Source organism: Panthera pardus, unplaced genomic scaffold (genome assembly GCF_024362965.1).
Source record: "Panthera pardus isolate Hobbes unplaced genomic scaffold, ASM2436296v1 HiC_scaffold_1, whole genome shotgun sequence".
Taxonomy (NCBI): Eukaryota; Metazoa; Chordata; class Mammalia; order Carnivora; family Felidae; genus Panthera; species Panthera pardus.
In genome coordinates this window covers 3,940,296-3,967,431 of record NW_026526654.1, presented here as the reverse complement: position 1 = coordinate 3,967,431, position 27,136 = coordinate 3,940,296, and the positions used below count along the sequence as shown (strand labels likewise).

The window sequence follows — 27,136 nt, the reverse complement described above, 5'->3', positions numbered from 1 at the left end:
CAACAATCCAAACGCTTTGGGATGCAGCGAAGGCAGTCCTGAGAGGAAAATACATTGCAATCCAGGCCTATCTCCAGAAACAAGAAAAATCCCAAATACAAAATCTAACAGCACACCTAAAAGAAATAGAAGCAGAACAGCAAAGGCAGCCTAAACCCAGCAGAAGAAGAGAAATAATAAAGATCAGAGAAGAAATAAACAATATAGAATCTAAAAAAAAGGTAGAGCAGATCAAGAAAACCAAGAGTTGGTTTTTTGAAAAAATAAACAAAATTGACCAACCTCTAGCCAGGCTTCTCAAAAAGAAAAGGGAGATGACCCAAATAGATAAAATCATGAATGAAAATGGAATTATTACAACCAATCCCTCAGAGATACAAACAATTATCAGGGAATACTATGAAAAATTATATGCCAACAAACTGGACAACCTGGAAGAAATGGACAAATTCCTAAACACCCACACTCTTCCAAAACTCAATCAGGAGGAAATAGAAAGCTTGAACAGACCCATAACCAGCGAAGAAATTGAATGGGTTATCAAAAATCTCCCAACAAATAAGAGTCCAGGACCAGATGGCTTCCCAGGGGAGTTCTACCAGACGTTTAAAGCAGAGATAATACCTCTCCTTCTCAAGCTATTCCAAGAAATAGAAAGGGAAGGAAAACTTCCAGACTCATTCTATGAAGTCAGCATTACTTTGATTCCTAACCAGACAGAGACCCAGTAAAAAAAGAGAACTACAGGCCAATATCCCTGATGAATATGGATGCAAAAATTCTCAATAAGATACTAGCAAATCGAATGCAACGGCATATAAAAAGCATTATTCACCATGATCAAGTGGGATTCATTCCTGGGATGCAGGGCTGGTTCAACATTCGCAAATAAATCAACGTGATACATCACATTAACAAAAAAAAAAAAAAGAGAAGAACCATATGATCCTGTCAATCGATGCAGAAAAGGCCTTTGACAAAATCCAGCACCATTTCTTAATAAAAACCCTTGAGAAAGTCGGGTTAGAAGGAACATACTTAAAGATCACAAAAGCCATTTATGAAAAGCCCACAGCTAACATCATCCTCAAAGGGGAAAAACTGAGAGGTTTTTCCCTGAGATCAGGAACACGACAGGGATGCCCACTCTCACTGCTGTTGTGTGACATAGTGCTGGAAGTTCTAGCATCAACAATCAGACAACAAAAGGAAATCAAAGGCATCCAAATTGGCAAAGATGAAGTCAAGCTTTCGCTTTTTGCAGATGACGTGATACTATACATGGAAAATCCGAGACTCCACCAGAAGTCTGCTAGAACTGATACATGAATTCAGCAAGGTTGCAGGATACAAAATCAATGTACAGAAGTCAGTTGCTTGCAATGAAGCAACAGAAAGACAAATAAAGAAATTGATCCCATTCACAATTGCACCAAGAAGCATAAAATACCTAGGAATAAACCTAACCAAAGATGTAAAAGATCTGTATGCTGAAAACTATAGAAAGCATATGAAGGTAATTGAAGAAGATATAAAGAAATGGAAAGACATTCCCTGCTCATGGATTGTAAGAATAAATATTGTCAAACTGTCAATACTACCCAAAGCTATCTACACAGTCAATGCAATCCGAATCAAAATTGCACCAGCATTCTTCTCGAAACTAGAACAAGCAATCCTAAAATTCATATGGAACCACAGAAGGCCCCGAATAGCCAAAGTAATTTTGAAGAAGAAGACCAAAGCAGGAGGCATCACAATCCCAGACTTTAGCCTCTACTACAAAGCTGTCATCATCAAGACAGCATGGTATTGGCACAAAAACAGACACATAGACCAATGGAATAGAATAGAAACCCCAGAACTAGACCCACAAATGTATGGCCAACTCATCTTTGACAAAGCAGGAAAGAACATCCAATGGAAAAAAGACAGTCTCTTTAACAAATGGTGCTGGGAGAACTGGACAGCAACATGCAGAAGGTTGAAACTAGACCACTTTCTCACACCATTCACAAAATAAACTCAAAATGGATAAAGGACCTGAATGTGAGACAGGAAACCATCAAAACCCTAGAGGAGAAAGCAGGAAAAGACCTCTCTGACCTCAGCCATAGCAATCTCTTACTCGACACATCCCCAAAGGCAAGGGAATTAAAAGCAAAAGTGAATTACTGGGACCTTATGAAGATAAAAAGCTTCTGCACAGCAAAGGAAACAACCAACAAAAGTAAAAGGTAACCAACGGAATGGGAAAAGATATTTGCAAATGACATATCGGACAAAGGGCTAGTATCCAAAATCTATAAAGAGCTCACCAAACTCCACACCCAAAAAACAAATAACCCAGTGAAGAAATGGGCAGAAAACATGAATAGACACTTCTCTAAAGAAGACATCCAGATGGCCAACAGGCACATGAAAAGATGTTCAACGTCGCTCCTTATCAGGGAAATACAAATCAAAACCACACTCAGATATCACCTCACGCCAGTCAGAGTGGCCAAAATGAACAAATCAGGAGACTATAGATGCTGGAGAGGATGTGGAGAAACGGGAACCCTCTTGCACTGTTGGTGGGAATGCAAACTGGTGCAGACACTCTGGAAAGCAGTGTGGAGGTTCCTCAGAAAATTAAAAATAGACCTACCCTATGACCCAGCAATAGCACTGCTAGGAATTTATCCAAGGGATACAGGAGTACTGATGCATAGGGGCACTTGTACCCCAATGTTTATAGCAGCACTCTCAACAATAGCCAAATTATGGAAAGAGCCTAAATGTCCATAAACTGATGAATGGATAAAGAAATTGTGGTTTATATACACAATGGAATACTACGTGGCAATGAGAAAAAATGAAATATGGTCTTTTGTAGCAACGTGGATGGAACTGGAGAGTGTGATGCTAAGTGAAATAAGCCATACAGAGAAAGACAGATACCATATGGTTTCACTCTTATGTGGATCCTGAGAAACGTAACAGAAACCCATGGGGGAGGGGAAGGAAAAAAAAAAAAAAGAGGTTAGAGTGGGAGAGAGCCAAAGCATAAGAGACTGTTAAAAACTGAGAACAAACTGAGGGTTGATGGGGGGTGGGAGGGAGGGGAGGGTGGGTGATGGGTATTGAGGAGTGCACCTTTTGGGATGAGTACTGGGTGTTGTATGGAAACCAGTTTGACAATAAATTTCATGAAAAAAATAAAAAAAAAATTAAAACTAATATTTATAAAAATAAGGGAGAAACCAACTCACAAAAAAATATAAAACCAACTCACATTAGAAGATGAATTTGGGGGGTGCCTGGGTGGGTCAGTCGGTTGAGCGCCCAACTTCATCTCAGGTCATGATCTCACGGTTCATGGGTTTGAGTCCTGTATTGTTCTCTGTGCTGACAGCTCAGAGCATGGAGCCTACTTTGGATTCTGTGTCTCCCTCCCTCTCTCTCTCTGCCCCTTCCTCACTTGCACTCTCTCTCTCTCTCAAAGCAAAATAAACATTAAAAAAAAAAAAGATGTATTTGGAACTTTGTATAGTCTCCAGTGTGCTGACCTCAAGGGAGAAAATGGTGTCCTGGTTCAAGATCTGTCCCCTTATATTATATAAATAAATACACTTTAATAAGTAAATACTCCCACAGTGATACAATATAATTATCTATAGAGAGAAACATGTTTATCTGTATCTCATTACTCTCTGTTTTTTCACCCTTGAGTAGGAATCTAAATGAATCTAAATGAATGCTCAGGCCTATGGATATATAGTGGGGAGGAAAATTGTTGATTGGCAAAAGTCTTAAGGAGGAAGGTATGTATTGATAATTTTCAAAGATTTTTGCAGGGATATGTGGGTGGTTGAGTCTGTTTAAGTGTCCAACTCTTGATTTTGGCTCAGGTCAAATTCAAGCCCTGCTTTAGGCTCTGTGCAGACAGCCTGGGACTGCCTGGGATTCTCTCTCTCCCTCTCTCTCTGCCCCTCCCCCATTTGCATACTCTGTCTCTCAAAATAAATAAATAAATAAATAAACATTTTTAAAAAAAGAAGATATTATGCAGAAAATTTGCATTTTTGTTTGAAGGAAAAAAACATTCTTTCTTGAAAAAAGTTTAGATTGTTATGCCCAACATGTCTATGTGAATATATAGACAATGTCATAAACACAAGATATAATTGGTGAGCACAAAGAATTTGAATGGTACTTTATTACACACACACACACACACATGCACACACACAAACATGCACACACATGTGTGTGAGATAGTTAACATTTCTAGTCTTTACAATTTAATATTTTCCTTTCCTAGATTTGTTGGGAAGATGGAAACAGGAAATCTAACAATTATCAAGGATTTTGTCCTTCTGGGACTTTCTGGATCAGCAGAGCAGCAACATTTCCTATCTGTGCTCTTCCTATGTATGTACTTAATCACTATATCAGGCAACATGCTCATCATCTTGGTTGTGGGCTTTGACTTTCACCTCCATTTACCCATGTATTTCTTCCTTAGTAACTTGGCCTTTGTTGATATCTGTTTTACCTCAACTACTATCCCCCAAATGATAGTGAACATCGTGACTGATACACAGACAATCTCTTTCATAGGATGCCTCAGCCAGCTTTTCTTCTTCATTTCTTTTGTGAATATGGACAGCCTTCTTCTCTGTGTGATGGCATACGATAGGTATGTGGCAATTTGCCGCCCTTTACATTATACTGCAATTATGAATCTGCCCTTTTGTGTCCAGCTAGTGGCTGGGCTCTGGATTGTCACTTATCTCCATGCCCTCTTACACACTCTCTTAATGGCACATCTGTACTTCTGTGCTTCCAATATCATCCACCATTTCTTCTGTGATCTCAACCCTCTCTTGAAGCTCTCTTGCTCTGATATATCCCTCAATGTGATGGTTATTTTTATAGTGGGAGGTCTATTTGCTCTCACTCCCCTTATCTGCATCCTCATATCTTATGGACTGATCTTCTCCACGATCCTGAAGATCACATCTACTCAGGGGAAACAGAAAGCTTTCTCCACCTGTGGCTGCCACCTATCAGTGGTGGTGTTGTTCTATGGCACAGCCAGTGCTGTCTATTTCACCCCCTCTTCCTCTTTTACCCCTGAGAGTGACACCTTGTTAGCCATCATGTATACAGTGGTGACTCCAATGGTAAATCCTTTCATCTACAGTCTAAGGAACAACGACATGAAGAGAACACTTCAGAAAATGCTTTGTAAGGATTTACACTTTTAGCAGCAATCATGAATACCTAATGGCTGAATTAGACATCATGAATATGGTAATAAAATGTGCATTCATGGGTGATCATAGTAACAGTAATAAAAGCAAATGACAGCTAATTAATGTCTCTGTCATGCTGGAAATGATGATAAATGCTTTATATAGATTATCACATATAATCCTCAGAGTATAAAAATTAGATAAAATTATAAATCCATCTTTCAGATATGGAAAATGAATTTCAGGGAAGTTATATAGTGTGTGTATTGCCCTACTTTGTGAGTAAGGAATCTCTGGCTCCAGTACAAATATATTCTTGTGAAAATTATCAGTCTCTGTGATAAATTTCACAAATATCATAGATTAAGATAAACCATTCTGAACTTGAAATTTTATGAGTCCAAATTTAAATAAGTAGGCATGGACACAAATACTAGCTTCATAGTAAAGTGGAATGGTAAGGTCCTTGGATTCCTAATTTATAATGCAAAGTAAGGAATGCACATTCACATTAAAAATAAAACAAACAAACAAAGCTGGAGTGATGACTTGTAATCTTCACTTTTATCTAATAAGAAAGAATAGTTGTTTCATATTTGTGTAGTAAAATATTATCTTTCCCAAAGGTTATCTCAATCCCTTACAACAGTTTTAGGTGTAGAAAGTTGCTTAGGGTTATAATTTTGCATACAGAATACTATTAGGGTTGGTGATGTCTGTTTTAGGATTTCAAATATCATACAGGTAAATTCTGGACTGGTTACCTTTACCACGTTGAGCCATCAGATATTACATTACCAATAGTTATTTTTCCAGGAATAAATAATATTACACTCTTTATTCTACAATTTTTATTAGTTGTTAGTTTTCTTCTCTTTATTAATTTGTGTTTCATCAGTGTTCAATCCTTAAATCAATTGTTGCAGACTCAGAGTAAAGGTCTAAACATTTAGCAGTTTCCCACAACCAAAATAGTGACCTAATCCAAGTTACTTGAATTCTTTCTTTTGCAAATATCTAAATAGCCAGCTGAGATGGAACAGCTATGTAATGGAAAATTCTATATCCTTTCACCATAAACACCTTGCAAGACTTTACCTGTCTGATGATGAGCTTCAGCAAAATCATGACACAAATGGCAGCACATAGGAGGGATCAATAAGGAAGAGGGAAATGATAGTGATTGGGGGGGGGGGTGGAAGTAGATATGCAGCAGTCTACACCATATATCATGAATCTTTCTTAGACCAGATCAGAAATTTAAAAGTTGGGGACTCCTGGGTGGCTCAGTCAATTGAGTATCTGACTCATGATTTTGACTCAGATCATGATATCACAGTCCATGAGTTTGAGCCCTGTATTGCTCTCTGTGTTGACAACAAAAAGCCTGCTTGGGATTCTCTCCCTCCCTCTCTCTCTGTTGCTCCCTTCCTCACATATGCTCTCTCTCTCAAAGTAAATAAATAAGCATAGAAAAAACAAGAAAATATATAGGTAAATTTGCACAAAAGTGTAACTTGGTAGCATGAACTGGGTGTTTTATAATGCATTTGGTATCCTTCAAACTTGCCATAGAAACCATAATTCCACTTACCCACTAGGATAAATAAAGTGAACTCATGAGAAATAAAAATTTTAGTATCATATTTCAGTAGTTTAAAGGATATAGGTGATTGCAAGATACAAGAAAAGCATAAAGCCTCATAAAATGGGTGCAGCTCACCAGTCCTTCTTTATCCTGTTAAGATGGACTATGAGCATGATATATGTTTCCATTTGTTTGTATTATCTTCAATTTTCTTCATCAATGTCTTATGTCCTCAGAGTACAGGTCTTTCATGTCTTTGGCTAAATTTAGTCTTAGGTATTTTATTCTTATTGATGTCAAGAGGATAATTTTCTTAATTTCTCTTCAGGCTCCTTTTTATTTATATATAGAAAAGCAACAGATATATATATATATATACATATATATATATATGTGTAGGCTGCAACTTTACTGAATTCATTTGCCAGTTCTATAGTGCTTGGGGGATTCTTTAGGGCTTTTTATGTACTGTCATGTGATCTGTAAATAGGTAGGTTTTACTTTTTCTTTACACATTTGGTTGTGATTTATTGATTTATTTATTTATTTAGTCTGATTGCTGCAGCCAGGATTTCCAGTGCTATGTTGAAGAAAACTGCTGAGAATGGACATCCTTGCATTGTTTCTGATCTTAGAGGAAAGCTTTCAGTTGTTCCCCATTAAATATGATGTTAGCTGTTGGTGAGGATATGAAGAAAAGGGAATACTTGTGTACTATTAGTAAAAATGTAAATTGATTCAGCCACTATGGAAAACAGTATGGAAGTTCCTCCGAATATTAGGAAAAAAAGAAATACCATATGATCCAGTAATTTCACTGCTGAGTATTCACCCGAGAAAGCCAAAACACTAATTCAAAAAGATATTTGCATGCTATGTTTATTGCAACATTGTTTTATTATGTTTATTACAGACAAGATAGGGAAACAACCTAAATGTCCATCAATATGTGATTGGACAGAGAAAATATGATATATATACACAATAGAATATTACTCATTGATAAAAGAGCATAAAATCTTGTCATTCACAACATTGATGAACATAGAACGTCTCGTGTTAAGTGAAATTAGTTAGACACAAAGACAATCACCATATGTTTTTACTCATAATTGGGATATAAACAACGAAACAAAACAAAGGCAAACAAAAATAGAAACAGGCATGCACAGAGAACAAACTGGTGTTTGCCAGAGGGGTGGATGAGCAAAATATCTGAAAGGGATTAAGCGGTACAATCCCCTTTTATAAAATATGTAAGTCATGGGGATGAAAGGTATAGCATAGGGAATAGAGTTAATAATATTGTAATAATTTTGTATGGTGACAGATGGAAACTACACTTACCATGGTGAGCATTGTGTAATATATAGATTACACACAATGTTCACTGTTGTATCCCTGAAACTCATGTATATTAACTCTACTTCAAATTTTAAAAAAATATAAAGAAAGAAGGAAAGAAAGAAAGAAAGAAAGAAAGAAAGAAAGAAAGAAAGAAAGAAAGAAGAAAACCATGCCATGACCTACATGTAACATATGATGTTTCCAAATCATACTTGATGGATATTACCTTGCACAAAAGGAGGTATTTAGATCAAGAAACTGCTCCACTCAGTATAAAATGACTATATAATTGGTACCTATGTTTCAGCATCCTTGCCTACTTACCCATTAATTCTAAATTTATTTACCATAAGCAATCCAGAGAAGTGGGATATATCTTCCTAAACACATTCCATAAGTAACACTTTTAGTTCCCTTTCTGCTAGAAATTACTGTCAGAAGATCTCATTAGATCTCATTAATTACAAAAAAAAAAGAAGATTTGATCTGGTTATTTCTTTTTACATGTGTCATTAGAAGAGGAAAGATTAGGCACAGACTTACCTGCTAACATTTCCTTCCCAGCCACTCATAAGATTGGGCACATGAGGAACCATAGATGTCACAGATAATTGTTTGAGTGGTTGTTTTACTATAGGATGTGAATATAGATACCCCAGAACATTTAAGAGTGACAAGGAAGTTTTGATAAAAAAAAATAAATAAATTGTTCCTTTTTCCCTAATCTCTTAGTTTTTATTCTCTATACTGCTACCACTGTACTGCTATAATTTATATAAAAAAGAGAAGACTTTGAATATAAACTAAACAAACCATATACCACTTAAAAATGAGTTAAGTTTTATCCCTTGAACTTTCATCTCATTTTGTAACAATTAAACAAAACATGCTTAATAAAGAAATAGAGAAATATGAAAAATTCAAGTTTTGGAAGGATAGCTATAAAAACACTCAAGAACAGAATAAATGTAAAAGCTAATTAATTAAAGCAAATGCAAATACCATGTGAAAATATTAAGAAAAGGTTACACTATAAATGTGTTCAGTGTTCAGTGCTTTTATTAACTTATATTTCACAAAGAAGAAAGAGCCAATTATATCATATTTTTTATAAAATGTTGAAATAGTTATAAATTCTATTGATAAATTAAGAAAATGATCTGCAATACATATACATCTAAAGAGGAAGCAAGGAAGTATAACCTATTTCAGAAGTACCCTCATTGTGGGATCTAGCATAATTTATCTGTTTTTAAAAATTTTGTGTTCTAATAGGCCCAAGCTTCTAAGAGTTTTTTTTTTAGAAAATTTCATTGCAAAGAAATATAAAAAATCTCTCTCTTTCTGTCTCTCTATCTGCCTTTCAATATATAATCCAATGATGTTCATATAACTTATTTTTATAATAAAATTAAAGAATGTTTCAAGTGTTCTTAATATTTATCAAAATGGATAAAAGACAATATTCCAAGCTTTTTAATGTAGATATAAAAATGATAGTGTAAATCCTATATGTGGACTTGAAAAATGCATATCACATATTGTTTTGTGAAAGAAAATAGTGCACTAAAGAGCATGTAAGGATTCATATCATCCTTGTAAAATATGTATGTGCTCACACATTTATCTATATTTGTATGTTAGAAAAATATAAAATATATAATGCAAAATATAATAAAGTAATTAACTCTGGTTATTGGGATCATCAGCAATTTTTACAATTTTCTTCTTCATTTTGTTTGACTTCAGACTGGATTGTTTTTTTTTTTCTTTATATACCATAAAATCATCTTTCTTTTTTTTTAATTTTTTTTAACGTTTTATTTATTTTTGAGACAGGGAGAGACAGAGCACGAACAGGGGAGGGTCAGAGAGAGGGAGACACAGAATCTGAAACAGGCTCCAGGCTCTGAGCTGTCAGCACAGAGCCCCACGTGGGGCTCGAACTCACGGACTGCGAGATCATGAACTGAGCTGAAGTCGGCCACTTAACCGACTGAGCCACCCAGGCGCCCCTAAAATCATCTCTTTTCTAATGTTATTTTCCATCCACTCTTTTGTAGAAAGCATCTTCTTCATTCACACAGAATAGCTTCTAGATCTTGGAATCTGTCATTATGCATTAGGCTTTTCTGGCTATCATATACTTTCTCTCCTTATAATTCAGTAAAAACAACCTTACCTTCCTGTATTTCACCCTCCAAAATTAAAGTTTTCCATCCACCAGTAAAATGCCTTTGATTGCCATGTTTCTTTACATCTATTGCCTTCTGTATTAATACTCATCACAGAATTTTTCACACTAGTTCTAGATATTTTGTCTCATCTTCATATGTTCATGGCCTGGAATTTTAAGTCTTTGGTCATAATTTTGTATTTAAAAAATTTCCTTGTTGTAAACATTATTGATTTGGTTTTCCCTTTTTTTTTTTTTTTTTTGGTAGGCCTCCTAACAATAAAGTTTCAAGCCCTTTGTTACATAACTGTTTTTTCTTCACAACTAAGTAAATATAAGTTATGGAAAGACCATTACCCATATCCATAGAGATGCATTTCAGCTGGTATTGTGTTCAGCAGGATGTCCGTATACCCCAGTGACTTTTACCAACATACTTAGCAAATAATCCATGATATAGCAATATTGTTGCTTCAATTATTATGGGAAGAAAATGTGTTGGTAAAGTTACTTATTAGCACAGGAAAAATTTGTAACTAGAGAATAGAATTTGTTACATTGTGTCATGTTTCAGGCAATATTTTAATATCACAGAAGTGAAATATATGTGTAAAATTACATTAACATTCTATTAATCCAAATAGCATCCATTTGGGCAGAGCAGTGTGGATCTGATTCTAGATATTTCTGTATGCAAAAAGTGTGATATCACACTGATTTGTTAAATCAAATAAATCTGGTGGTGTCTGGGTGGCTCAATTGGTTGAGCATCCAAGTCTTGACCTTAACTCAGCCACTAAGAGTGGGGAACTTGCTGGGGATTCTCTCTCTCTCCTGCTCCCTCTGATCCTCCACCTCACTGTCTCTCAAAATAAAAAAATAAATAAATAAACAAACTAAAAAAAATAAATCTGATGGTGAATAGCACTCAATGTTTCTGTCAGTATGGTGAATAATCAATTTGCAGTCATAATCGGGAGTCTTTGTTCTTTCTTAGTGTCTAATGCACCCTGGGTGTAAACAAAATCTTTGCTTTATGATACCATTATGTATTTTTATATTTGCCACATTTTATGGTTCTCCAATCACGGTGATCTGTGCCAAGGCCAGGAAAGTCTCCTCCCTCAGACATGTGTAAAATCACCCAACTCCTTTTCAGGTTGTTCCAGAGCACAGGTGGATATTCATTATCATTGGGTCAGAAATATTTTTCTACTCCCTCAACATCTGAGGGGCTTTACTTCTTTGGTTAAATACTTTATGTATATTTTACATAAAGAAGAGTGCACATATTTTATGAATACAGCTGAACATATTTTTACAAACTTCACACACCCATTTTATCAGCATCTAGAATACGTAGAACAAATCACACCCCAGAACCTCCTTTACAACTCAACACTGAACATAAGTGTTATCCTGACTTCTGAAAACATCCTGTTTTAAATATTTACAGAAGATGAATGACATTTTACAGGGTACATCCTGTATGTCCAGTTTCTTGTGCTTAATATTGTCTCTGAGATTCACATCTGTTGTTGGATATAGTTACAAAATTTCCATTCCAGGTGTGATTTATAGGGTCTAGTTGTTTGAATATGCAAAATGTTTTAGCAGTTAAAGACATTTTGAGAGTGTGTAGATGATGATAGATAGATGATAGATAGATAGATAGATAGATAGAATATTTCTCCTCTAATCAATTTTAAACATCCTATAGATCAAATGTGGCACATTGATAATGAAATACTGACTTTCATTCAGTGTTTTAATTTTCTATTATTGCACATACAGATTACCACAAGCCTAATAGCTTAAAAGCACGAATTGCACGTTTTTATAGGTCAGACTTACTGAAATAAAATTATGGTGTCTCAGGGCTATGTTATCATCTCAAATCTTTAGGGAAAAATCTGTTTCCTTGCATTTTCCAGCTTCTAGAGGTTTCCCACATTCCTTGAATCATGGGCCCCCTTACTTTATCTTTAAAAGTCAACATTGCCCAGTAAGGTTCATCTCATCAGGCCATCTTTCTGATTTTCTGACTACAGTTGAGAAAGGCTCTCATTTTTTAAGATTTTATGTGATTACATTGAGCCCAGCTGGATTATCTAGGATATTCTCTCCATATCAAGGTCTATAAATTTAATTCTATCACCAATGTCCTTTTTTTTCCATATAAATAACATATTCATATATTCTGGGTACAAACATGGACTTTTGAGTATCCATGAATTGCCATTATATGACGGATTCCCAATGTTTTATTTTTTTTAACTTTAATGTTTATTTATTTTTGAGAGAGACAGAGAGAGAGACAGAGTATGAACGGGACAAGGGCAGAGAGAGGGAGACACAGAATCCAAAACAGGTATCAGGCTTCGAGTTGCCAGCACATAGCCTGACATGGGTTTCAAACCCACGAACCACGAGATCATGACCTGAGTCGAAGTCAGACGCTTAACCAATTGAGCCACCCAGGCCTCCCATCGATGTTCTTATCTCTAAGAAAACTACACTTTACATGAAAATTCCCAAATATTCCTATATATATATATACATATATATAATCATATTATATATTGTACATCTGGCATTTGTATAATACAAATCAATGACTTGAAAATGAGACAGATACACAAATCATTTTTCTAAGAAATCAATATATATTCACTGTCATTGAAACTTTTCTCTGCATATTTCACAAATTCAGTATTTTTTTCTTCTGAAAATAGTTATTTATGATGAAAAATACCTATGTGTACAGAATTAGAACTATTAAATACAATTTATTATAATCCATTGCCAGGAGAATGAATTATGAAGAAACTCAATGCAAATACAGAACCAGTTTTTGGAGACTCAGAATAATGATGATTAAACTCAGTCCATCAATATATCTTAAATATTTTTTTTACTTCAATATCAAGTAACATACAATTTATTTCAATAAGGTTCCTTCACGCTGGCCAATATCTTTAAAAATGACAGAAGTACCTCAGGGCACCTGAGTGGCTCAGTCAGTTAAGCATCCGACTTGGGTGCAGGTCATGATCTTACTTCTCATGAGTTTGAGCCCCGCATTGGGCTCTGTGCTGACAGCTTGGAGCCTGGAGCTTGCTTCAGATTCTGTGTCTTCCTCTCTCCCTCTCCCTCCCCCACTCACCTTCTCTCTCTCAAAAATAAATAAGCGTTAAATTATTTATTTATTTATTTTTATTTTTTAAAATTTTTTAATGTTTGTTTATTTTTGAGAGAGAGAGAGAGAGCTCAAGAAGGGAAGGGCCAGAGAGAGAGGGAGACACAGAATCTGAAGCAGGCTCCAGGCTCTGAGCTGTCAGCACAGAGCCCTATGTGGGGCTTGAACTCACAGAATGCATGATCATGACCCGAGCTGAAGTCAGACGCTTAACTGACTGAGCCACCCAGGTGCCCCTAAAATTTTTTTTAAATGACAAAAGTATTTCAAAGATATGACAATTTCAGTTCTGAACCATGGCACCAAAGTAAATATAATAAATTGAATCAAATGATTTTTTTTGTTTTCCTATGGCATATAAAAGTTATGTTTATACTCTAGGCTAGTAAGTGTGCAATAGTATTATGTCTATAGAAAAACTTAAATACTTAATTTAAATATTTATTGGTAAAAAATACTCACCATCATCTGAGTTTTGAGTGAGTTATAAACTTTTTGCTGGTGGATGGTCTTACCTTGAGGTTGATGGCGTCTGACTAATCAGGGTTGATCAAGGTGGAGGTGGCTGTGGAAATTTCTTAATATAAAACAATAACAGGGGAGTCTGGGTGGCTTATTCAGTTAAGTGACCAACTCTTGATTTGGGTTCAGGTCAAGATCTCACATTAGTGATTTTCAGCCCCATATCGGGCTCTGCACTGACAGTGTAGAGCCTGCTTGGGATATTCTGTCTCTCTTCCTCTCTCAGCCACCCACCCTCTCTGTCTCAAATATAAGTAACAAACATTTTTTAAAAAAAAACAATAATAAAATATGCTGTAACTATTGACCTTTCTCTTCATGGATGATTTCTCTGTAATAATTAATGCTTTTGTCAGCATTTTACCCACAGTATAACTTCTTTCAAAGTTGGAGTAAATCCTTTAAAACCCTGCCTGATTATCAACTAAGTTTATGTGATATTCTAAATCCACTTGTATTTATTTCAACAATTTTCATAGTTTCTCACCAGTAGATTCCATGTCAAAAAAAATTCTTTGTTCAGCAGTAAGAAGCCACTCTTTATCCATTAAAGTTTATTATGAGATTGCAACAATTAAGTAACATTGTCAGGCTTCACTTATTTATTTATTTATTTATTTATTTATTTATTTATTATATTTTAAATTTAAATGAGTTAGTTAACAGATAGTGTAATAATGATTTCAGGACTAGAATTTAGGGATTCATCACTTACGTATAACATCCAGTGCTCATCCCCACATGTGACCTCCTTAATGCCCATCACTCATTTAGCCCAGCCCCCTACCCAACACCCCTCCATCAACTCTCAGTTTGTTTTCGGTATTTAAGAGTCTCTTATGGTTTTTCTCCCCATCTGTTTTTACCTTGTTTTTGCTTACCTTATGCTATGTTCATCTGTTCTGTTTCTTAAATTCCACATATGAGTGAAATTGTACCTTTCGTTCTCTCACTGACTTATTCACTTATACACTCTAGTTCCATCCATGTTGTTGCAAATGGTAAGATTTCATTCTTTTTGATTGCAGACTAATATTAGAGTGTGTGTGTGTGTGTGTGTGTGTGTGTGTGTGTATACCACATCTTCTTTATTCATTCATCAGTCGATGGACATTCTGACTCTTCCCATACTTTGGCTATTGTCAATAGCACTGCTATAAACATTGGGGGGCATGTCCTGCTTTGAATCAGCAATTTTTATCCTTTGATTAATTACATAGTAGTGAAATTTTTGGGCCACAGGGTAGTTTTATATTTAAATTTTTGAGGAACCTCCACACTTTCCAGAGTGGCTGCACCAGTTTGCATTCCCCAACAGCAGTGCAAAAGGGTTCCTCTTTCTCTGCATCCTCGTCAAAATCTGTTGCCTGAGTTGTTATTTTTAGCCATTCTGACAGGTGTGAAGTGATGTCTCAGTGTAGTTTTGATTTTTATTCCCCTGCTGATGAGTGATGTTGAAGATGTTTTCATGTATCTGTTATCCATCTGGATGTCTTCTTTGGAAGAGTGCCTGTTCATGTTTGTTGCCCATTTCTTGATTGGATTATTTGTTTTTTGGGTGTTTAGCTTGATAAATTCTTTATGCAGTTTGGATACTAACCTTTTATTTGATATGTCTTTTGCAAATATCTTCTCTCATTCCATCTATTGTCTTTTAATTTTGTTGACTGTTTCCTTTGCTGTGCAGAATATTTTTACCTCAGTGAGTCCCAATAGTTCATTTTGGGTTTAGTTTCCCTTGCCTCATGAGACATGTCAAGTAAGAAGTTGCTATGGCTAAAATCAAAGAGTTTGTTGCCTATTTTCTTTCTAGGATTTTAATAGCTTCCTGTACTATGTTTAGGTCTTTCACCCATTTTGAGTTTATTTTGTGTGGTGTAAGAAAGTGGTCTAGGTTTATTCTTCTGGATGTCACTGTACACTTCTCCCAACACTATCTGTTGAGGAGACTGTATTTTTCCATTGACTATTCTTTCCTGCATTGTCAAGGATTACTTGGCCATATGCTTCTAGGTCCATTTCTGGGTTCTCTATTCTATTCCATTGACTTATTTGTCTGTTTTTGTGTCACTACCATCCTATGCTAATGATTAGAGCTTTGTAACATACCTTGAAGTATGGAATTGTGATGCCTCCAGCTTTTGTTTTCTGTTTCAATATTACTTTGGCTATGTGGGGGACTTTTCTGGTTCCATACAACTTTTAGAATTGTTTGTTCCAGCTCTGTGAAGAATGCTGATGTTATTTTATAGGAAGGTGGAGTCTTTTGGGTTTTTCACGAAGAGTATCATGTCTTCTGCAAAGAGTGAAAGCTTAACTTCCTCCTTGCCAATTTGGAATCTCTTTATTACTTTTTGCTGTTTGATTGCTAAGGCTAGGACTTCCAACACTATCTTGAATAACAGTGGTGAGAGTGGCCATCCTTGTCTTGTCCTGACCTTAGGTGGAAAGCTTTGTTTTTCCCCATCAAGGATGATATTAGCTGTGGGTGCTTCATATATGTCCTTTATGATCTTCAGGTATGTTTCTTCTATCACTACTTTCTTGAGGGTTTTTATCAAGAAAGGATGCTGTATTTTGTTAAATGTTTTTCTGCATCTGTTTAGAGGATCATGTGGTTCTTATTCTGTCTTTTATTGATGTGATGTATCACATTGATTGATTTGCAGATATTGAACCAAACTTATATCTCAAGAATAAATACCACTTGATTGTGGTTAATAAGTCTTTCAATGCATCGTTGGAGCCTGTTTTATAGTGTTCTGTTGAGAATTTTTGCATCCATGTTCATCAGGGAAACTGGTCTGTATTTTTCCTTTTTTGTGGGGTCTTTGATTTTTTTTTCAATATATGAAATTTATTGTCAAAATGGTTTCCATACAACACCCAGTGCTCATCCCAAAAGGTGCCCTCCCCAATAGCCATCACCCACCCTCCCCTCCCTCCCACCCCCCATCAACCCTCAGTTTGTTCTCAGTTTTTAAGAGTCTCTCATGCTTTGGCTCTCTCCCACTCTAACCTCTTTTTTTTTTCCCCCTTAACCTCCCCCATGGGTTTCTGTCAAGTTTCTCAGGATCCACATAAGAGTGAAAACATATGGTATCTGTCTTTCTCTGTATGGCTTATTTCACTTAACATCACACGGGGTCTTTGATTTTTGAATCAAAGTACTGCTGGCTCCATAGAATGAGTTTGGAAGTTTTCCATTCCATTTCTAATTCTTGGATTCAGCTTCAAAAGAATAAGTATAAGCCCTCTTAAACATTTTATGGAATTCCCATGGAATGCCATCCAGCCCTGAACTGTTGTTTGTTGGGAGATTTTTTGATTACTGATTCAAGTTATTTACTGAGTTATGGGTATGTGTAAATTTTCTATTTCTTCCTGTTTCAGTTTTTATAGTTTACATATTTCTAGATATTTGTCCATTTAGACAAGGCAGAAAATCAGTGATATAAAAGACAAAATTATGGAGAATAATGAAGCAGAAAAAAAGAAGGCAACATAGGCAAGAGATTACAAAACAAGACTTAGAGAAATCAGTAACTTATTAAAAGGGAACAACATTTGAATAACACTTCAAAGGAGTCCAAGGTGGGGAAAAGAGAGAAAAAGGGGAAGAGAGTTTATTGGAGCAAATAATAGCAAAAAACTTTCCTAATCTGGGGAAGGACACAGACACCAAAATCCAAGAAGTACAGAGAACTTTCATTAGATTCAACAGGAATCCACCATGACCAAGGCATATCATAGTTAAATTTACAAAATATACAGACAAGGAAAGAATTATGAAAGTAGCAAGAGAAAAAAGTCCTTAACCCATAGAGGAAGACAGATCTGGTTCATAGCAGACTTATCCACAGAAACTTGGAAGGTCAGAAAGGAGTGGCAGGATATATTCTGCATGCTAAATTGGAAATATATATAGCCAAGAATTCTTTATACAGCAAGCCTCTCATTCAAAATAGAAGGAGAGATAAAGAGTTTCCAAGATAAACAAAAATTAAGGAAGTTAGTAACCACTAAACCAGTCCTGCAAGAAATTTTAAGGGTGTCCTTTGAGTGGATAAAAGACAAAGCAAAACAAAATGAAAAAAGGAATAAAGACTAAAACGGTTCAGAGATTATCAGAAACACTAACTCAACAAGTAACACAATGGCACAACTTCATATCTTTCAGTACTCACTCTCAATATAAATGGGACTAAATGTTCCAATCAAAAGACATAGGGCATCAGAATGAAGAATAAACCAAGACCCATCTATATTTTGTTTACAAGAAACCCATTTTAGACCTAAGGACACCTTCAAATTGAAAGGGAATGGCGAACCATCTATCATGCTAATGATCACTAAAATAAAGTTGGAATAGTCATACTCATATCATACAAACTAGATTTTAAAATAAAGACTGTACCGAGAGATGAAGAAGGACATTATATCATAGTTAAGGTGTCTATCAACCAAGAAGCCCTAACAATTGTAAATATGTATGTCCCCAATATAAAGCACCCAAATATAAAATTTGATTAATCACAAACATAATAAAAACTCATCAATAATGATACCATAATAGTAGGGACTTCAATATCCAACTTACAGTAATGGACAGATCAGGTAAGTAGAAAATCAAAAAGGAAACAATGGCTCTGAATAACACATTGCACCAGATGGATTTAACAGATTTATTCAGAACATTTCATCCTAAAGCGTCAGAATGCACATTCTTCTAGAGTGTACATGGAACATTCTCCAGAATAAATCACATAGTGGGTGACAAATCAGTCCTCAACAATTACAAAAAGATTGATATCATATCATGCATATTTTCAGACCACAACACTATGAAACTCAGAATCAACCCGAAGAAAAAAATGGAAAGAGCATGAATACTTGGAGATTAAAGAACATCCTACTAAGGAATGAATGGGTGAGCCAAAACATTAAAGACAAAATTAAAAATTACATGGAAGCCAATGAAAATGTAAACACAAAAGTCCAAAACCTCTGGGATGCAGCAATGTTGGTTATAAAAGGGAAGTCTATAGCAATACAAGCCTTTCTAATTAAGGAATGGGGGTCTCAAATACACAGCTTAATCCTATCCCTAGAAAAATGTTGGAAAAAGAATAGCAAATAAAACCCAAACCTAGCCGAAGAAGAGAAATAATAAAGATTTGAGCAGAAATCACTAATATCAAAATCATTTAAAAAAAGAAAAAAGAAACAAAAAGAAAAACAAAAGCATTACAACAGATCAATGAAACCAGTAACTGGTTCTTTGAAAGAATTAACAAGCCAGATTGATCATAAAGAGAAAGGAAAGGACCCAAACAAATAAAATCACGAATGAAAGAGAGATCGCAACCAACACTGTGAAAATACAAACAGTAATAAAAGAATTTATGAGCAATTACATGCCAACAAATTATGCAATCTGAAAGAAAAGGCTTCACTTCCAATTAGAGTTCTCTTGCTGTTTCTACCAAATCTGCAGTTATTTGCTGCCCTGAAAGCAAGAAACCCTCAAAGTCACCCATGAAGTTTAAAATCACTTTCATTTAAATTCTTGTTGATGTTTGACCTCTTCTCGTGCATTATGAAGATTCTTAACAGCACCTAATGGTGAATCATTTCCAGAAGGATTTCAATTTACACCCCCAACACCATCCATCAGATGAATCACTATACATGATAGCTATATCCTTATGGTACGTACTTCTAAAATAAGAAAATTTGAAAATCAAAATTACTTCTTGATCCATGGGGTACAGAATAAATGTTGTGTTATCAGGCATAAAAACAATGTCCATCTCATTTTATACCTTCACTGGAGCTCTTGGGTGACGAGATGCATTGTCAATGAATAGTAATATTTTAAAATCAATGTTTTTTGTTTGTTTGTTTTCTGAGCAGTATTTCTCAAGAATAGGTTTAAACTTTTAATACCATGTTGGCAACAGATGTGCTGTCATGCAGGCTTTGTTGTTCTATTTATAAAGCAGAGGCATAGAGTTAGAATAATTTTTTAGTATCCTAGGATTTTCACTCTTGTAAATGACAATTGGCTTCAAGTTAATGTCACCAGATACATTAGTGCCTAAAGGAGAGATAGCCTATCCTTTGAAGACTCAAAGGCAAACACAGACTTCTACTGTCAAGCTATAAAAGTACTATATAACATCTTCCAATATAAGGTTGTTTCATCTGCATTTAAAATCTGTTTTTTAGTGTAACCACCTTTATTAATTATCATAGCTAGTTCTGCCGGATACTTTTTTGAAGATTTTATTTAAATTCCATTATTTAATATACAGTGACACATTAGTTGCAGGTGTACAATTTGATGATTTAATACTTGCATAAAAACCCAGTGCTCATCACAACAAGTGCACTCCTTAATCACCACTATATCCTTAACCCAAACACCCCACATTGCTCTGGCACCCATTAGTTGGTTCTTTATAGCTAAAAGCCTGATTCTGGGTTTGCTTTTCTCTCTCTTTTTTCCCTTTGATCTTTGTTTTGTTTCTTAAATTCCACATATGAGTGAAATCATTTCTCTTTCTCCAACTGACTTATTTTTCTTCGCATAATATTCTGTAGCTCCATCCATGTAGTTGCAAATGACAAGATTTCATTTCTTTATGGCTAATAGTCCATTGTATATATTCACTGCTTCCTCCTTATTCATTCTTTAGCTGATGGACAATTGGGTTCTTTCCATAATCTTTCTATTAGAAATAATGTTGCTATAAACATTGGGTTGCATTCATCCTTTTGAATTACTATCTTTGTATTTGGGGGTAAATATCTCCTAATGCAATTACTGGATTATAATCTAGCTCTATTTTTAACTTTTTCGGGAACCTCCATACTGTTTTCCAAAATTGCTATGAATTTCCACCAAGAGTCTAAGAGGGTTCCCTTTCTCTGCATCTTTGCCTACACCTGTTGCTTCTTGTGCTGTTAATTTTAGCCATTCTGACAGGTGAGAGGTGCTTGCTCATCTTGGTTTTGATTTGCATTTCCCTAATGTTGAATGATGTTGAGTATATTTTCATTTTTCTATCAGCCATCTGTATATCTTCTTTGGTAAAAGATCTACTCATATCTTCTCATTATTTAATTGGATTAATCATTTTTTGGGTATTGAGTTATATATATTCTTTATATATTTTTAAAACTAACCCTATATTGGGCAGGCCATTTGCAAATATATTCTCCCATTCCTTAGGTTGCCTTTTAGTTTTGTTGTTTATTTCACTGTGCAGGTAGAAGCTTTTCATATTGATAATGTCCAATCATGTATTTTTGCTATTATTTCCCTTGCCTCAGGAGACATATCTAGTAATAAGTTGCTATGTCTGTGGTCAAAGAATTTAGTGCCTGTGATTTATTCTAGGATTTTTATGATTCAGTCTCACATTTAAGTCTATAATCCATTTTGAATTTATTTTTGTATATGGTATAAGAGTGGTTCAACTCATTCTTCTGCATGTTGTTGTACAGTTTTCCCAACACCATTTGTTGAAAAGACTCTCTTTTTTTATTGGATATTCTTTCCTACTTTTTAAAAATATTTTTTAATTTTTAAAAATATTTAGTTTTTTTTTCCTTTGGGAGAGAGAGAGAGAGAGAGAGAGAGAGAGAGAATGAATGGGGGAGGGGCAAAGAGAGAGAAAGACAGACACAGAATCTGAAGCAGGCTCCAGGCTCTGAGCTGTCAGCACAGAGCATGACACGGAGCTTGAACTCACTGACCATCAGATCATGACTTGAGCTGAAGTCAGAAGCTTGACGAACTTAGCCACCCAGGCACCCCTCACTGGATATTCTTTCCTGCTTTGTAGAAGATTAATTGACTATATAGTTGTGGACTTTTTTCTGATATTTCAATTCTGGTTTATTGGTGTATATGTTTATTTTTGTGCCAGTAACATGTTGTTTTTATTACTACAACCTTGTAATATAACTTGAAGTCTGGCATTGTGATGCCTCCATAATGTGTTCACTTTTCTAGATTGCTTTCGCTATTCAAGTCTTTTGTGTTTCCATGTAATTTAGAGGATTGCTCTAGATCTGTGAAAAAATGCTGGTGGTATATTGATGGGGATTGCATTAAATGTGTATATTGATTTGCATAGCACAGACATTTTAACAATCTTTGATCCTGCAGTCTATGAACATGGAAATGTCTAGTACAGGTCTTTCACCTCTGGTTGTGTTTTTTCCTAGATATCTTATGCTTTTGGTGCAATTGTAAATGAGATTGGTTTCTTAATTTTCCTTTCTGCTGCTTCATTATTCATGTACATAAATGCAACAGATTTTTGTGCATTGATTTTGTTTCCTGCAACTTTACTGAATTCACTTATTAGTTCCAGCAGTTTTTGGGTGGAGTCTTTCAGATTTTTTTATATATAATATTAAGTTTGCCAATAGTGAAAGTTTTCCTTCTTACTTGCTAAATTGGATGCATTTTATTTCTCTGTTGTCTGATTGCTGTGTCTAGGACTTCCAACATTATGTTAAATGATAGTGCTGAGAGTGGACATCCATGTCTTGTTCCTAACTGTAAAGGAAAAGCTCTCAGTTTTTCCCCGTTGAAGATGACACTAGCTGTGCATTTTCCATAGATGATCTCTATTATTTTGAATTATATTCCCTCCAAACCTTCTTTGAGAGTTTTTGTTATTAAAAGATGTAATTTGTCAATATGTATTCTACATGTATTTAAGTGATCACATTTTTTATCCTTTCTTTTATTAATGTGGTGTTTCACATTATATGAATATTGAACAACACTTTTAACCTAGGAATAAATCCTACTTGATTGTCATGAATGATTTCTTAAAATGTAGTTTGTTGGTTCGTTAGTATTTTATTGAGAATTTTTGCACTCTATCCATCAGGGATATTGGCCTATAGTTTTCTTATTGTTGTTGTTATCTGGTTTTGGTATCAAGGTAATGTTAGTTTCATAGACTAAAATTCAAAGTTTTCCTTCTTTTTTCTATTTTTTTTGTAATAGTTTGAGAAGACTTGGTGATAACTCTTATTTATTTCTTTACTCATTTTTGTACTTTAGAGAGGGAGAAATTGAGCAAGTAGTGGAAAGTGGCAGAGCTAGAGAGAGAGATCACCTTAAGCAGGCTCCACACTCCATGCATAGCCCAATGTATGGCTTGATAACAGGACACTGGGATCATGACCTGAGCTAAAAGTCAAGAGTCAGATGCTCAACCAACTGACCCACCAAGGTGCCCCAGTCATAACTCTTCTTTAAATGTATTGTAGAATTTACCTGTGAAGCCCTCTGGTCCCCTTTTGTTGGGAGATTTTTTTATTACTATTCAATTCCTATGCAAGTCATCAGTCTGTTCAAGTTTACTAATTCACACTATTTCAGTTTTGGTATTTTATAAATTTCTAGGAATTTTACCACTTCTTCTAAGTTTTCAATTTATTCACATATAGTTTTTCATAATATACTTTTATAATTCTTTGAATTTATGTGCTGTTGCATGTTATTTCTCTGGTCCCATATTTGATTTTGTTTATTTGTGTCCTTTCACTTTTCTTTTTGATAAATCTGGCTAGAAGTTTGTATATATTTTTTTCAAAGAACCAGTTCCTGATTTTATTGATTCGTTTTATTGTGGGTTGTTTGTGTGTGTGTGTGTGTGTGTGTGTGGTTTCTATAACATTTATTTCTGCTCTAATCATCATGATACCCTACCTTCTGCTGGATTTAGGCTTTGTTTTTCTTTTTCTGGCTACTTTAGGTGTAAGATTAGGTTTTATATCTTAAAAATTTCTTGCTTCTTGAATTAGGCCTCTATTGTTATAAATATCCCTCATAGGACTTCTTTTGCTGCATCCCAATGATTTTGGATCATTGTGTTTATTTTTAATTCCATGTGTTTTTAAAATTTCTTCTTTCATTTCCTTGTTGATCCATTCAGTGTTTAGCAGCATGTTGTTTAACTTTCATGCATTTGTCAGTGGGGAGTTAAAGTTCCCTATTATTAGTGTATCATTATCAAATCATTCCTTTATGTTTGTTATTATTTTATATATTCATGTGCTTCCATGTCAGGTACATAAATATTTACAATTGTTAGATCTTCATGTTAGATTGTCCCATTTATAAATATATTTTGTCCTTCTCTATCTCTTGCTATTGTCTTTCTTATAAAGTCTAGTTTGTCTGATATAAGTATTGCTTCTCTTGCTTTCTTTTGGCATTCTTTGGCAGGATAAATGTTTTTCCATACCCCCACTGTCAATCTGTACATAACTTTAAATCTAAAAGAAGTCTCTTGTAGGAAGCATATATATGGGTATTGTTTTGTTTTTATCCATACTGACACCTAAGTGTTTTCAATGGAGCATTTAGTTCATTTAAAGGCAAAGTTATTATTGACAGATATGTATTTATTGTCATTTTGTTATTCATTTTCTCATTGCTTCGGGGACTTCCTATGATCCTTTCTTGTCTTCCTCACTGTGTCACTGTGCCCTTTAATATTTCTTGCCGGGTTAGTTAAGTAATCACAAACTCCTTTAATTTTGTTTTTCTGGGAAATTCTTTTATTTTTATTTTTATTTTTTATTTTTTGATGTTTGTTTATGCTTGAAAGAAAGGACAGAGTGTGAGCGGGGGAGGGGCAGAGAGACAAAGAGACACAGAATCCAAAGCAGGATCCAGGCTCTGAGCTCTCAGCACAGAGCCTGGCTCAGGGCTCGAACTCATGAAATGTGAGATCATGACCTGAGCCGAAGTCGGATGTTCAACCAACTGAGCCACTCAGGCTCCCCTTTTGTGGGAAATTCTTTATCTCTCCTTCTGTTCTGAATAATAGATAGCCTTGCTGGATAGATTATTCTTGAATACAGATTTTTTTCCACTTAGCACTTTGAATAAAATCACATTTTGTATATCTGTGTCTTCTCACTAGACTTCAGGGACACAAATGATGCCAGAAAATGTCATATAGTACCTTATGAAAAGGGGAAGTCAGATGGACAACACATTGTTTTTACTTTTGCCTTGTTGAGATGAAATCAACACAACATGAAATTATACATCTTAATATGTACAGTTTAGTGGCATTTAATACATTCACAGTGCTGTGCAGACATCACCTACCTCTGTCTATTTCCTTTAATTTGAGAATGCATTATGTATATTGTGTCATGTGGCATTTTACATATTAACTTTCTTAAGAGTTACTATATTATCAGTTTATCTAGAAGAGCCAAAGTTTATTTCTGATGTTCCAGTATCCTGTACAATTTACCATTCATCACAGAAAAGGACCTTCCCATTAGTATGACAAATATAAGTCAGCATATATCTGTACACTTCCAAGTAGAAACCTATGGGTTTTGCCATCAACTTGATCTAAACAATGAGGATGCTTCTTAATTGCACTTTAATGAGTACAATTAAATTTTTCATGATAACTTTTACTCTATATATCCAGTATTATTACTAGGCTATGAAATGGATCATTTATATAATCATGTCAGTGAATAAAAAGATCACAATGTATGCAATATTAACTCTTTAGTTTGATAGACAATATCTTCTCATTAACAATTTCCTTAGTGCCATCTTCATATCCTTATTTCTCAGACTATAGATGAGGGGGTTTATGGTGGGTGGCACCACAGTATAGAATACTGAAACTAGCAAATCAAAGAGTGATGGATATTTGGATAAGGGGTGTAAATAGGCAAAAAACCCAGAAGAGAGAAACAGAATCACAACAATGAGGTGAGGCAAACATGTAGAGATAGCTTTGTGCCTGCCTTCTACAGAGGGCATCCTCAGCACAGTGGAGAATACATAATAGTAAGAAATATCAATAAACACAAAACAGCCAAAATCTAACAGTAGGCTGAGGCCAATGACTACTAATTCCCCAATGTTATATGAACAGGCAAGAGAGAGGAGTTGTGGGACATCACAGAAGAACTGATTAACTTCAGGAGGCCCGCATATGGGTATGGAAAAGGTAGAAGCTGTATGAAGAATTGCATTGAGACATCCACTGATCCATGAAGAGGTGACCATCTGTATGCAAGCTTCATGGCCTATGATGATGTCATATCTGAGAGGATGGCAGATGGCAACATAGCGGTCATAGGACATGACTGTGAGTAGTGCTACTTCTGTACTGGCTAAGAGGAAGAAGAAAAAGACCTGTGAAACACATCCAAGAAAGGAAATTGTGTTTTGATTCATTAGAGAGTTCATGATGGATTTGGGAACAGTGATGGAAATGAGGCAGAGATCCAGAAAAGACAGGTTCTTCAGGAAAAAGTACATTGGAGTGTGGAGCTGATGATCCTTGGTGGTGAGGGTGATGATGAGAAGGTTCCCCAGTATGGCTGCTAGGTAAATTAGCAAAAACAGGACTGCATGTAAGATCTGGATCTCCCTAATATCTGAGAAGCCCATGAGGAAGAATGTTCCTCCAGAGGTGAAGTTTTCCATTTCTCTGGATATTTAATCAATTACTACAAAAAATAAAGTAAACAACTTAAGACTCAGCTGAAGACAATTTATTGTTGTAGTTTCTTAATTTCCCTTTCCCTTACTGTCATGTACATCTATCAAACTATATAATACCACATGAGAGTAACACCAGAAAGCCTCCATCGAGGTCATTGAACCACAGTGATAACACTGTGGAATGACTGAAGGGGGTGTCAGCACATTCCAAATCACCCACCTCATCTATCTGTCTAGAGCAAGTACTATACTCTGGATCTCTCTAACATGGAAAGTTTTATAATGTGTATTGCAATAAGTAGTGAGACAAACCATGGAATATGAGGAATCAGCCCCAAATATAAATTACAACTTACTCATTTAATATCTTTTAATCTTGAATAAATATCAGAGTATAAATTTATTCAATGTACAGAGTGAGCTTTCCCATTTGATTCAATTAGATAATGCATATAAAAACATCTGGCATAATTCACTAGCAAGAAGGCCTTTAACAAACACCATTTCTTCTACTTATCCATTCTTCCTCCATTAT

General features: G+C 35.2%; 2 protein-coding genes across 2 annotated transcripts; one reads left to right on the top strand and one right to left on the bottom strand.

Moving 5' to 3' along the window:
- The first annotated feature begins 4,319 nt into the window (after window positions 1–4,319).
- Window positions 4,320–5,255, top strand: LOC109259536 (olfactory receptor 1C1). The gene has a single exon (XM_019437138.2). The coding sequence runs from the start codon at window positions 4,320–4,322 to the stop codon at window positions 5,253–5,255; it is 936 nt and encodes a 311-aa protein (XP_019292683.1).
- A 14,352-nt stretch (window positions 5,256–19,607) lies between these two features.
- Window positions 19,608–26,583, bottom strand: LOC109259537 (olfactory receptor 14A16-like). Its single transcript, XM_019437139.2, has 3 exons — window positions 25,682–26,583; window positions 20,752–20,770; window positions 19,608–19,694 (listed from the first exon to the last, which is right to left on the bottom strand). The coding sequence occupies exons 1-3, from the start codon at window positions 26,581–26,583 to the stop codon at window positions 19,608–19,610; spliced, it is 1,008 nt and encodes a 335-aa protein (XP_019292684.2).
- Window positions 26,584–27,136: the final 553 nt, after the last annotated feature.

Bases quoted from the DNA above. Each gene is read 5' to 3' on its own strand.
- LOC109259536 (XM_019437138.2), top strand. From the start codon at position 4,320: ATGGAAACAGGAAATCTAACAATTATCAAGGATTTTGTCCTTCTGGGA.
- LOC109259537 (XM_019437139.2), bottom strand. From the start codon at position 26,583: ATGGAAAACTTCACCTCTGGAGGAACATTCTTCCTCATGGGCTTCTCA.